The 15,120-nt window shown below is 41.3% G+C and overlaps 1 protein-coding gene across 1 annotated transcript in view; it reads right to left on the bottom strand.

Moving 5' to 3' along the window:
* Nucleotides 1-15,120, bottom strand: part of gbe1b (glucan (1,4-alpha-), branching enzyme 1b) — a 260,449-nt gene that overhangs the window by 120,614 nt on the left and 124,715 nt on the right. The window contains exon 10 of the mRNA XM_061877862.1: nucleotides 14,395-14,493. Within this exon, the coding sequence (XP_061733846.1) occupies nucleotides 14,395-14,493 (99 nt within the window). The remainder of the gene's footprint in view (nucleotides 1-14,394; nucleotides 14,494-15,120) is intronic.

Genomic DNA, 15,120 nt, shown 5'->3' with positions numbered 1-15,120 from the left:
TATATATATATATATATATATATATGTCTTGATTGGATTATCCAGAGAATAGTGCTCGATACCGTGGTAGAGCGCAATATGTAGGTGTGGGAAAAAATCACAAGACTACTTCATCTCTACAGATCTGTTTCATGAGGGGTTCCCTCAATCATCAGGAGATTTTAATGGAAGCATTCACATACAATGGTTTATATAGAGCACAGAGTGGGTGGGTACAGGCAGGCGAAGGGTGTTTCACACCTACATATTGCGCTCTACCACGGTATCGAGCACTATTCTCTGGATAATCCAATCAAGACATATTCCGCTCCAAATTGACATTTGTTGAGCACTGTACGACGATCCGAAATGGAAAAGTTCAGCATCGACTACTCCACGAAGAACATTCCCATACCCGCGCAGAAGGACTACAAGCAAAGACTCATAGAAAAGACGGAACACTTCCTAAGAAGGATGCGGTGGAAAGCACACTTTTTCCTCCACCCTGAAACAAAAGGAACGCAAAAGGAAACTTACGGATTCAAATCTACCAAGAACCCACCCACAGTCAAGGAATTAAAGGACTTAGAGAACGACATGCTCAAAATGATACAATCAGTCAAATTTAAGCCAGCCCGCAACCCATTCCTCACCAAGCTGAAAAATGACACGGAGCGCATCAAGAAAGTAAGCAACCTCATCATAGCCGCCGATAAAACCACAAACTTCTACAGAATGGACATACCAGAACATAACTCTTTACTGGACAAAAGCATCACCAAATCATACAAAAAAGCGCAACCCAACACTTTACAGAACATCCACCTGGAAAACAAGCGGATCGCAACCGAACTGGACATTGGGGACAGGGTGGACGCCACAGCCAACAAAGAAGCCTTCATCACATTGAAGGACCACAAACCCAACTTCGCAAATAACCCAACATGCCGACTAATAAACCCAACTAAATCCGAAATAGGAAAAATCAGCAAAATAATCCTGGACAGAATCAACGCAAAAATCAAGGACAAAACACCACTCAATCAATGGAGAAATACAGCAGCAGTAATCAAATGGTTTAACAACATCCAAGACAAACAACAACACAACTTTATCTCCTTCGACATCGAATAATTTTACCCTTCCATCACGCAAGACCTACTGACCCAAGCACTAAACTTCGCCTCGGACTACGACTCAATCACAGGCAACGAAAGAAACATCATCATCCACGCAAAGAACTCCATACTCATCCACAACAGTACACCATGGCAAAAAAAGAACAATTCAACATTTGACGTTACTATGGGGAGTTTTGACGGAGCAGAAACGTGCGAACTCGTTGGGAGTTTCCTCCTCTCCCAGCTTGCTAGCCTCAACCTGAACCTTGGTATTTACCGTGACGACGGACTGGCAGTGTGCCGCGCCTCGCCAAGGAGCAGCGAGAACACCAAGAAGCGCATATGCCAAATCTTCAAAGAAAACGGCCTACGGATCACGATTGAAGCCAACAAGCAAACCGTCAACTTCCTCGACGTCACTTTCAACCTGAGAAATAACAGCTACCAACCATTCACGAAACCCAACACAACACTCCAATACGTGCACCACGACAGCAACCACCCACCCACCACCACGAAAAGAATACCTACCGGAATTAATAAAAGGCTATCGATGCTGTCATCCAGCAAAGCTGAATTCGACCAAGCAACCCCCCCGTACCAGAAAGCACTTGATGAAAGCGGATACAACTTCACCCTCACCTATGAACCCACTCCAGGAAACCAACCAAAAAAGAGCAGAAAACGAAACAACATCATCTGGTACAATCCGCCATTCAGCAAAGACGTCTCAACCAACATCGGCCGCAAGTTCCTCACTCTGATCGACAAACACTTCCCCAAAGGCCACAAACCAAGAAAAATATTCAACAAGAACAACATTAAATTGATTGATTGATTGATTGATACTTTTATTAGTAGTTTGCACAGTACAGTACATATTCCGTACAATTGGCCACTAAATGGTAACACCCGAATAAGTTTTTCAACTTGTTTAAGTCGGGGTCCACGTTAATCAATTCATGGTACAGCTACAGCTGTATGAATAACATGCAACAAATCATTTCAAACCACAACAAAGCAATTGCAAAAGGACTGCCTACCCCCAGACTAAACGACTCTGAAACCAATAATGAATGTAACTGTCGCAAGAAACCTGATTGCCCTCTCAACGGAAGGTGCTTACAGACATCAGTCGTTTACCAAGCAAAGTTAATACGAAAGGACATTAACACATCCGACACGTACGTAGGATTAACCGAAGGAGCGTTCAAAACAAGACGGAATAATCACAACGCCTCCTTTAGAAACCAGACTTTGCAGAATTCTACAGAACTCAGCAAACACATTTGGAACCTCAAAGACAATAATGTTGAATATTCAATAACATGGCAAATTCTTGCATCCAGCACACCTTACAACAGTGGTAATAAAAGATGCAACCTATGCTTAAAAGAGAAACTGTTTATTATATATCATCCAGATCTATCATCCCTCAACAAGCGCAGTGAAATCATTTCAACATGCCGCCACAGACGGAAACACCTCCTAGGTAACACATGAGCCAATCACCACACCCTACGCCTGCCTGTACCCACCCACTCTGTGCTCTATATAAACCATTGTATGTGAATGCTTCCATTAAAATCTCCTGATGATTGAGTGAACCCCTCATGAAACAGATCTGTAGAGATGAAGTAGTCTTGTGATTTTTTCCCACACCTACATATATATATATATATATATATATATATATATATATATATATATATATATATGTATATACATGTATATATATATATATATATATATATATATATATATATATGTGTATATATACATATATATATAGATATATATATGTATATATATACATATATATATAGATATATATAGATATACATATATATATACATATATATACATATATATGTATATATATATACATATATATATACATATATATATATACATATGTATATATATATATATATATATACATATATATATATATATATATATATATATATATATATATATATATATATATATATATATATATATTAGGGGTGGGCAAATTAATGTGTTAATTACACGTTAACTCATCAATCTATTAACGCCGACAATTATTTTATCGCACATTTGCGTATGTTGTTTACATGCTTTTATTTTGTTAACGCCTTTTCTTAACAAGATGGCATCTCCCGGATGTACTTCGGCGTCGAGGGGCTCTTGGTAAAGATGGAACATTTGGCAAAAATACCGGACAATTCTGCAAATTTCATGGCTGGCTTACAGCGTGGTCACTCCGGGATCACTTACGACCGCCAGATAATTCTGAATGTGGATAGATCGGGCCGTTTTGGACTGATAGACGCGTGCTTGCTAGACTGGCTAGCTAGCATGGGAATACTTTGCCGGCTACATCCAGCGGCCTGTGAAGCAGCGGAGTATATGTGTTGTCTGTCTATTTATGAATAATGCAGACGAGGAGTGTTGGCTGAGTTCTTAACGTTTACTTTCAGAGCGTGCATATCACAACATACAAGATGCCGTCATGGCGACACAACCCATACCGGGCTACCGCGCATGCTCGTCACTCCTGTTGCATGCTGGGTAGGGTAGTTATTTTTTTCCCTGGCTCATAACATCACAAATAGTACTATGTATATCCGTTCAGTTTATAAAAGCACCAAGCAAACAATCGGAAAATTCCCATCATATCAATTCCTAGATATGGTCATAATTATTTTAAGTGCACTACGCAGAATAAACACAACATTATTAATATTGCTACTACGGACAATTTGATCAAAAATTCTCTAAAACAGCCCACTACCTGTAATATAGGTTTTTTAAACATAAGATCCCTGATAAAAAAAATGTTTCTGCTGTTACCTCAGAAATTGTCTGTTCAGATGTTATGATTGTGGCTCAGAGATTTGTATGTAGATTATATTTATTTTCCATAACAAACAGGATAACTTAAATACCCTGGCAGTGGCAATAAGCTTAAATGTTTGTATTTACATTTTTTGAGTTGATTTTTATAAAATATGCTATTTAACTGCTACTGTTTAACATGGACTGATTTAAATTGTGTTTGCACAACAAATGTTTTGGCGCTTTTGTTCATGTGGGAGAATATTCCAATAAAGGTGCACTACACACTACTTTTGAATTCATTATTGGGCTTTGCGTATAAAATGCAGTTAATCGCGATTAATCGGAGAAATAGTGCGATTAACTTCGATTAAAATTTTTAATCGTTGCCCAGCCCTAATATATATATATATATATATATATATATATATTACGTGCATGCACACGAAGTGGCACCAATCAGCCATTGAAGAGAAAGGTCAGCATGAATGAGGGGGGTCAAGTGCTTGAACAATTGTGTCTTTTGGCCAATTTATTAGATATATTTAAATATATCTATACATTATGGCCGATTTATTCCCAGGTCTTTGTTGGAGGTGCTAAATAATGACCTTCCCATTCAGCCAGGAAGTATGAGGGCTGGTGTCGTCAGAAAACGAAAGAGCAAAGCTTTTGTTCTCTTCTAATGAAAGCTCCTTCCCCGCTGGCGGGACAAAGGAGTGTGATCACAACAAGACAAAACAAGCTCCACCTATGACGGACATTTCATTAAATATTGGGAGGACAAAAGAAAAGCCAGTAAGACTTTTTCACTGGCTGACTTTAAGAAGGAACGTGAGGTTAAAGTTGTAAAATAGTGCTAACCTTTACGACCCGTTTTGTGGGCAAAAGTCCAGATTGGACAACTTTTATTATTAGTTTTACTGCGCTTTCAATATTATTGCAAACGTCTACTTCCTGTCCTACAACTGCCAATGTTACTTTGCATTATATCGCCGGTTTCTGTCCAAAATATAGCTGGGAGAACAAAGGAAAAAAATGCCTTTTTAGAGGGTTAATAAAGTGTATCTATATATTCGGCTCCGATTTATGGCACATTTGTTTGTTTGTATGCAAACAAAACCTCACGTGAGCACTTTGCGTCTAATTAGTCACACTGGAGGATGTGCACACACCGATGATAAACATTGTAATAATGGTGGAGTGAAAATAATAAATAGTCAACTGAAATCTAAATAAATGTGCATTATGGGAGTTGAGTCAAACTTAAAGATCAAAACACTTTGACTATATACACAAAAGACCTATTATTCTCAAGTATTGCTTACAAATCTGTGTTAGTGAGCATTTCTTTATTGTTGGCAGACTGAGGCACGCCTGTGCAATAATCATGCTGCTTGATATACCACACCTTTGAGGTGGGACCGATTGTCTTGGCAAAGAACACAAAGAATAGAATAGAAGAGAATAGAATAGAATAGAATAGAATAAAATAGAAAGTACTTTATTGATCCCTGGGGGAAATTCAGCACCACAGTTTGCTTGCAATAGACAATAATAATAATAAATAACATATATTACATATATAATATATGAATAGTATAAATATATTCTACATTTAAGTGCAGTCAAGGAACATATACATTACAAATGATAATTGGGTTGTACTTGTATAGCGCTTTTCTACCATCAAGGTACTCAAAGCGCTCTGACACTACTTCCACATTTATCCATTCACACACACATTCACACACTGATGGAGGGAGCTGCCATGCAAGGCGCTAACCAGTACCCATCAGGAGCAAGGGTGAAGTGTCTTGCTCAAGGACACAACGGACGTGACGAGGTTGGCACTAGGTGGGGATTGAACCAGGGACCCTCGGGTTGCGCACGGCCACTCTCTCATTGCGCCACGCCGTCCCCCGTTATACAGTCTGACATTGTCACTAACACAGATTTAGACAGATTTGTGAGCAGTATTTGAGAGGATAGGAGTATGTACATATACATATATATATATATATATATATATATATATATATATATATATATATATATATATATATATATATATATATGAGGGCTGGGCGATATATCGATATTCACGATATATCGCGGGTTTGTCTCTGTGCGATTTAGAAAATGACTACATCGTAATATTCGAGTATACGTTCTCACGCAGTTGCTTTTAGCTGCGGGCATTACACTACAGGCTCTTCCCACTCCTTCTTGTGTCTCTTCACAGACAGCAAGCGCACAAACTTACACACGTCACACACTGTCACGTCATACTTCACATACGTATACGCCCTTGCCCAGCAGAGAGGTATAACATTAGCTGTGATGATAGCGGACTCGGATGTGCTGATTCTCATCCCAGTCGAGTGGTAATACGAGAGAAAGAAGGTGCAAATATGGTAACAAATGAAGGAAAAATTAATTCCCAAGAAAAACAGCACGGACTCTATCGTCTGGCGGTGGTTCGGCTTCAAGCGGGAATATGTCGAATAGACAACTTTAATTTGTCAAGTGTGGGGCACAAGCGTTGCTAACAAAAGTAGCATTACTGCTAATATATAACATCATTTGAAAAGTCACCTGTTAATAACTTTAATAAATACAGTTTTGGTAAATTGACTTAATTGTGATTTCGTTCTCTGCCTGAGCATATATTAATGCAGTATGAAGAAGAATGTTTGAATGTAGACACATAGAATCATCATACCGCTGTGATTATATGCATCAAGTGTTCATTCAAGGCTAAGGCAAAATACCGAGATATATATAGTATATCGCGATACGGCCTAAAAATATCACAATATTAAAAAAAGGTTATATCGCCCAGCATTAATGTATATATATATATATATATATATATATATATATATATATATATATATATATATATATATATATACACATACATACATACAGTGGGGCAAAAAAGTATTTAGTCAGCCACGGATTGTGCAAGTTCTCCCACTTAAAATGATGACAGAAGTCTGTAATTTTCATCATAGGTACACTTCAACTGTGAGAGATAGAGTGTGAAAAAAAAAATCCAGGAATTCACATAGTAGGAATTTTAAAGAATGTATTTGTATATTATGGTGGGGCTGTATTTTTATTTTTTTTTTCATAAAGAAATACAATAATATGTGCTTACGGCAAACTGTATTGATCTTTATTGATATATAATTGATATATTGTGTTTATATATAAAGTTGATTTAATAATTTAAAAATATATATATATATATATATAGTATAGATATATATATTTTTTTATTTCTTGTGCGGCCCAGTGGTTGGGGACCACTGGTGTAAAGGATATCACCAAATGGGCTCATAAAACCACTGACAGTAACTACAGTTGGTCGCTACATCTGTAAGTGCAAGTTAAAACTCTACTATGCAGAGCCAAACCCATTTATCAACAACACGCAGAAACGTCCCCAGCTTTGCTGGGCCCGAGCTCATCTAAGATGGACTGATGCAAAGTGGAAAAGTGTTCTGTGGTCTGACGAGTCCCCATTTCAAATTATATTTGAAAACTGTGGACGTGGTGTCCTCCGGAACACAGAGGAAAATAAGCATATGGATTGTTATAGGCGCAAAGTTCAAAAGCCAGCATCTGTGATGGTATTGGGGTGTATTAGTGCCCAAGGCATAGGCAACTTACACATCTGTGAAGGCACCATTAATGCTGAAAGGTCCATACAGGTTTTGGAGCAACATATGTTGTCATCCAAGCAACGTTATCATGGACGCCCCTGCTTATTTCAGCAAGACAATGCCAAGCCACGTGTTACAACAGTGTGGCTTCGTAGTAAAAGAGTGTGGGTACTTTCCTGGCCCGCCTGCAGTCTAGACCTGTTTCCCATCGAAAATGTGTGGCGCATTATGAAGCCTAAAATATGACAGCGGAGACCCCGGACTGTTGAACGACTGAAGCTCTACATAAAACAAGAATGGGAAAGAATTCCACTTTCAAAGCTTCAACAATTTGTTTCCTCAGTTCCCAAATTATTATTGAGTGTTGTTAAAAGAAAAGGTGATGTAACAGTGGTGAACATGCCCTTTCCCAACTACTTTGGCACGTGTTGCAGCCATGAAATTCTGAGTTAATTATTATTTGCAAAAATATGGGTTGAAAAGGATTTGCAAATCATTGTATTCCGTTTATATTTACATCTAACACAGTTTCCCAACTCATATGGAAACAGGGTTTGTATATATACATATATTTATGTATATATTAAGGGTTTGGGGAAAAAATCGATTTGAATACGAATCGCGATTTTCACGTTGTGCGATTCAGGATCGATTGTAATTTTTAAAAAAAATCGATTTACCTTTTTTATTTTTTACATTTTTTTTTAATCAATCCAACAAAACAATACACAGCAATACCATAACAATGCAATCCAATTCCAAACCAAACCTGACCCAGCAACACTCAGAACTGCAATAAACAGGGCAATTGAGAAGAGACACAAACACGACACAGAACAAACCAAAAGTAGTGAAACAAAAATGAATATTATCAACAACAGTATCAATATTAGTTATAATTTCAGCAAAGCAGTGATTAAAAATCCCTCACTGACATTATCATTAGACATTTATAAAAATGTTATAAAAAAGAACAATAGTGTCACTGTGGCTTACACTTGCATCACATCTCTTAAGCTTGACAACACACTGATAAAATAAGTCATATTTTTGGTTTGTTTAATAGTTTAAACACATTTACATTATTGCAATCAGTTGATAAAACATTGTCCTATAAAAATATAACAGCTTTTTAAAAAAAATCTACTACTCTGCAAGCATGTCAGCAGACTGGGGTAGATCCTGCTGAAATCCTATGTATTGAATGAATACAGAATCGTTTTGAATCGGAAAAATATCGTTTTTGAATAGAAAATCGCGTTGAATCGAAAGCAATCGATATATAATCGAATCGCCACCTCAAGAATCGATATCGATGTTTTTTATATATGTATATATATATATATGTATACACACATATATATATATATATATATAGATTTATATATATATATATATATATATATATATATGTGTGTGTGTGTACATATATATGTATGTGCATATACACACACATATATATATATATTTATTTATATATTTATATGTATATATATATACAAACACACACATAAATATACTGTATATATACACACACATATATATGCACACATAAAAATATACACACACACACACACACACACACACACACACACACACACACACACACACACACACACACACACACACACACACACACACACACACACATACATACATACATATATATATATATATATATATATATATATATATATATATATATATATATATATATATATACAGTACATACATACACACACAGACACGTGGGCCCCGAGTCAAAACGTTTGGGGACCCCTGTTTTAGATCAACTCATGAAAAATTGCAGCAAAAACAAAGTGTTATATTTTTGTTGAGTGAATAATGTTGAGTATGGGCTGATACGACATTGATCTGATATTAATATTACTAGGAATCATGCAAGTACTATTTAATCTAATCTAAATACCTGTCTAATTTAGTAGTGTGGAATGTTAAAAAAGGTATGACAAGTGAAATGTGTCAAACACAAAAATGGTCGTTATGAAAAACACTATTTTTTTATTAACCGTCTGGAATGGACTTATGCTGTCTTTAAGTTGAAGTGGGGTGGTAATTTTTTTTGGGGTCAAACTATTACGTGAAGTTAAGCTCATAACGCAGTAAGTTGAATTATGCGGACACATTTGTTAGTGGATACTTTTTTATCTGCTTTGAAGACTTCGTATGTGTAAGTACTATGTAAACTTTAATGATTTTATATTTATTTATATTGACACATTTTACACTGCAATATTGTTCAATGATAATCGCATATGTCTTGCTTGTGTGCTATTTTGTACTTTGCTGTTATGTAGCTCCTAGTAGCCTATAGCCTAGCATGTTTACATTTTATCAATGACTTTAGTCCATCCATCCATCCATCATCTTCCGCTTATCCGAGGTCGGGTAGCGGGGCAACAGACTAAGCAGGGAAACCCAGACTTCCCTCTCCCCAGCCACTTCGTCTAGCTCTTCCCGGGGGATCCCGAGGCGTTCCCAGGCCAGCCGGGAGACATAGTCTTCCCAACGTGTCCTGGGTCTTCCCCGTGGCCATCCTACCGGTTGGACGTGCCCTAAACACCTCCCTAGGGAGGCGTTCGGGTGGCATCCTGACCAGATGCCCGAACCACCTCATCTGGCTCCTCTCGATGTGAAGGAGCAGCGGCTTTACTTTGAGTCCCTCCCGGATGGCAGAGCTTCTCACCCTATCTCTAAATGAGAGCCCCGCCACACGGCGGAGGAAACTCATTTCGGCCGCTTGTACCAGTGATCTTATCCTTTCGGTCATGACCCAAAGCTCATGACCATAGGTGAAGATGGGAACGTAGATCGACCGGTACATTGAGAGCTTTGCCTTCCGGCTCAGCTCCTTCTTCACCACAACGGATCGGTACAACGTCCGCATTACTGAAGACGCCGCACCGATCCGCCTGTCGATCTCACGATCCACTCTTCCCTCACTCGTGAACAAGACTCCTAGGTACTTGAACTCCTCCACTTGGGGCAGGGTCTCCTCCCCAACCCGGAGATGGCATTCTACCCTTTTCCGGGCGAGAACCATGGACTCGGACTTGGAGGTGCTGATTCTCATTCCAGTCGCTTCACACTCGGCTGCGAACCGATCCAGCGAGAGCTGAAGATCCCGGTCAGATGAAGCCATCAGGACCACATCTTCTGCAAAAAGCAGAGACCTAATCCTGCGGTTACCAAACCGGAACCCCTCAACGCCTTGACTGCGCCTAGAAATTCTGTCCATAAAAGTTATGAACAGAATCGGTGACAAAGGACAGCCTTGGCGGAGTCCAACCCTCACTGGAAACGGGTCCGACTTACTGCCGGCAATGCGGACCAAGCTCTAGCACTGATCGTACAGGGAAGGGACCGCCACAATAAGATAGTCCGATACCCCATACTCTCTGAGCACTCCCCACAGGACTTCCCGAGGGACACGGTCGAATGCCTTCTCCACGTCCACAAAGCACATGTAGACTGGTTGGGCAAACTCCCATGCACCCTCAAGAACCCTGCCGAGAGTATAGAGCTGGTCCACAGTTCCACGACCAGGACGAAAACCACACTGTTCCTCCTGAATCCGAGGTTCGACTATCCGACGTAGCCTCCTCTCCAGTACACCTGAATAAACCTTACCGGGAAGGCTGAGGAGTGTGATCCCACGATAGTTGAAACACACCCTCCGGTCCCCCTTCTTAAAGAGAGGAACCACCACCCCGGTCTGCCAATCCAGAGGTACCGCCCCCGATGTCCACGCGATGCTGCAAAGTCTTGTCAACCAAGACAGCCCCACAGCATCCAGAGCCTTAAGGAACTCCAGGCGGATCTCGTCCACCCCTGGGGCCTTGCCACCGAGGAGCTTTTTAACTACCTCAGCGACCTCAGCCCCAGAAATAGGAGAGTCCACCACAGATTCCCCAGGCACTGCTTCCTCATAGGAAGACGTGTTGGTGGGATTGAGGAGGTCTTCGAAGTATTCCTTCCACCTATCCACAACATCCGCAGTTGAGGTCAGCAGAACACCATCCGCACCATACACGGTGTTGATAGTGCACTGCTTCCCCTTCCTGAGGCGGCGGACGGAGGTCCAGAATCGCTTCGAAGCCGTCCGGAAGTCGTTTTCCATGGCTTCCCCAAACTCCTCCCATGTCCGAGTTTTTGCCTCCGCGACCGCTGAAGCTGCACACCGCTTGGCTTGTCGGTACCTGTCCACTGCCTCCGGAGTCCTATGAGCCAAAAGGACCCGATAGGACTCCTTCTTCAGCTTGACGGCATCCCTCACCGCTGGTGTCCACCAAGGGGTTTTAGGATTGCCGCCCCGACAGGCACCAACTACCTTGCGGCCACAGCTCCGATCTGCCGCCTCGACAATAGAGGTGCGGAACATGGTCCACTCGGACTCAATGTCCAGCACCTCCCTCGTGACATGTTCAAAGTTCTTCCGGAGGTGGGAATTGAAACTTTGTCTGACAGGAGACTCTGCCCGACGTTCCCAGCAGACCCTCACAATGCGTTTGGGCCTCCCAGGTCTGTCCGGCATCCTCCCCCACCATCGCAGCAAACTCACCACCAGGTGGTGATCGGTAGAAAGCTCCGCCCCTCTCTTCACCCGAGTGTCCAAAACATGAGGCCGCAAATCCGATGACACAACTACAAAGTCGATCATGGAACTGCAGCCTAGGGTGTCCTGGTGCCGAGTGCACATATGGACACCCTTATGTTTGAACATGGTGTTTGTTATGGACAAACTGTGACGAGCACAAAAGTCCAATAACAAAACACCACTCGGGTTCAGATCCGGGCGGCCATTCTTCCAATCACGCCTCTCCAGGTTTCACTGTCGTTGCCAACGTGAGCGTTGAAGTCTCCCAGTAGGACAAGGGAATCACCCGGGGGAGCACTTTCCAGTACTCCCTCGAGTGTTCCCAAAAAGGGTGGGTACTCTGAACTGCTGTTTGCTGCATAAGCACAAACAACAGTCAGGACCCGTCCCCCCACCCGAAGGCGGGGGGAGGCTACCCTTTCGTCCACCGGGTTGAACTCCAACGTACAGGCTTTGAGCCGGGGGGAAACAAGAATTGCCACCCCAGCCCGTCGCCTCTTACTGTCGGCAACGCCAGAGTGGAAGAGGGTCCAATCCCTCTCGAGAGAAGTGGTTCCAGAGCCCTTGCTGTGCGTCGAAGTGAGTCCGACTATATCCAGCCGGAATTTCTCGACTTCGCGCACTAGCTCAGGCTCTTTCCCCCCCCGTGACGTGACGTTCCACGTCCCAAGAGCTAGCTTCGTTAGCCGAGGATCGGACCGCCAAGTGCCCTGCCTTCGGCTGCCCCCCAGCTCACAATGCACCCGACCTCTATGGCCCCTGCTATGGGTGGTGAGCCCATTGGAGGGGTGACCCACGTTGCCTCTTCGGGCTGTGCCCGGCCGGGCCCCATGGGAACAGGCCCGGCCACCAGGCGCTCGCCATCGTGCCCCACCTCCGGGCCTGGCTCCGGAGGGGGGCCCCGGTGACCCGCGTCCGGGCGAGGGAAATCTGGGTCCATGATTTTTCTTCTTCATAAAGGTCTTCGAGCTGCTCTTTGTCTGATCCCTCACCTAGAACCTGTTTGCCTTGGGAGACCCTACCAGGGGGCTTTATGCCCCCGGACAACATAGCTCCTAGGATCATTGGGACACGCAAACTCCTCTACCACGATAAGGTTGCAGCTCAGAGAGGAGCTGCAATGACTTTAGTAAAATTGACAAAATTGTGTGTTTATTGGAGGATAGTTAAATGTTAGCTTTGCTCAAGTAAACACGCTGCAGGACTACTTGTATCGCACATGATATCACACGGTAGTAAACAAGCTGAGAAATCACTTGTATTGCACATAATTTTACACACAAGTAAACATGCTGCAGGACTGCTTGTATCGCACATTACATCAAACAGTAGTAAACAAGCTGCAGGACTGCTTGTATCGCACTAGAAATCACACACAAGCAAACACGCTGCAGGAATGCTTTTATCGCACATGATATCACACAAGTAAACACACTGCAGGTGTGCTTGTATTGCACATTATTTCACATGAGTTAATGTGCTGTGGAAGTGCTTGTATCGCACATGATATCACATGGTACTAAACAAACTGCAAGATCGCTTGTATTGCACATGATATCACACGCAAGTAAAAACGCTGCAGAACCGCTTGTATCAGACATGATATCACGCGCAAGTCAACACGCTGCAGGACTTCTTGTATCACACATAATATCACGCGCAAGTCAACACGCTGCAGGACTGCTTGAATCGCACATGATATCACGCGCAAGTCAACACGCTGCAGGACTGCTTGTATCGCACATAATATCACGCGCAAGTCAACACGCTGCAGGACTGCTTGAATCGCACACGATATCACGCACAAGTCAACACGCTGCAGGACTGTTTGTATCACACATGATATGACACACTGCGGGGCTGCTTGTATCGCACATTATATCACATAAGTGTAAAAATGCAGCAGAACTGCTTGTATCGCACATGATATCACATAAAAGTAAACACGCAGCAGAACTGCTTGTATCGCACATGATATCACACATTTTACATGCAAGCACACGTTTTGTCACTGTGTTTTTGTTGATATCGCATGGATATCCGCCTGATTCAGGAGTTTTGAGGACTTGACTGAAATGTTTCAGATAAAAACAACGTGCAAAAAGACATAAATGCTAATATTTCACACCAAAATATTCCCTTCTCAAACAGACGAAAAAGAAGAAGAAGAAGATGTTACCTGAATCCATTTGTCAGGAATGGCCATAGCCAGACGGTAGTCAAAGCCAAGTCCTCCCTCCTTCAGATCCCTGCAGAGGGCGGGCATGCCCGACACATCCTGCAGAAAACCCAGGTTCACTTCTTTTTACACTTCCCAGCTGCCACAGTCACACATGCTGGATACAACACGCTTTTATTTTGACAGGTTTGAACTTGTAACCCAGAGGTTACAAGAAAAAGTTACAATGTTGACTGTTCTTTTCATTAAAACTGTCATTGCTCAAAACATAACGATAAATTAAAATCAATGTTATGAATTATTGACATATTTAAGACTTCAAATACTTCACATCAAGTATTCTACTTTGAAATATTTTTTGTTGAAAAATATTGCATGGTTTGTGTTTTTACTATAAGAATAGGGTTTTGACAAAAAGGGCATACAATATTAAAACTACGGTAATTAAAACTTGATTATGATGAATAGATCTGATGTAGATTTATGAATATTTAAGTGTTGAAAGTAGGAAAATAATAAATACATGATTTTTAACACTTTAATGGCTGAGACCCTTTTGCGTCCTGGGACCTTTAATGTTCACTAAAATTGAAGGAAACCCTGATGGTTACAATATACATTGTATACATCATATATTTTATACATATTACTTCCATATACATATTTATAACGGTATATATATGTATATATATACATATATACACACAGATATATACACACACACAT

Source organism: Nerophis ophidion, linkage group LG18, assembly GCF_033978795.1.
Source record: "Nerophis ophidion isolate RoL-2023_Sa linkage group LG18, RoL_Noph_v1.0, whole genome shotgun sequence".
NCBI classification, from domain to species: domain Eukaryota; kingdom Metazoa; phylum Chordata; class Actinopteri; order Syngnathiformes; family Syngnathidae; genus Nerophis; species Nerophis ophidion.
Note: the sequence above shows the minus strand (reverse complement) of the source record. Positions and strands in the feature narration are given on the sequence as shown.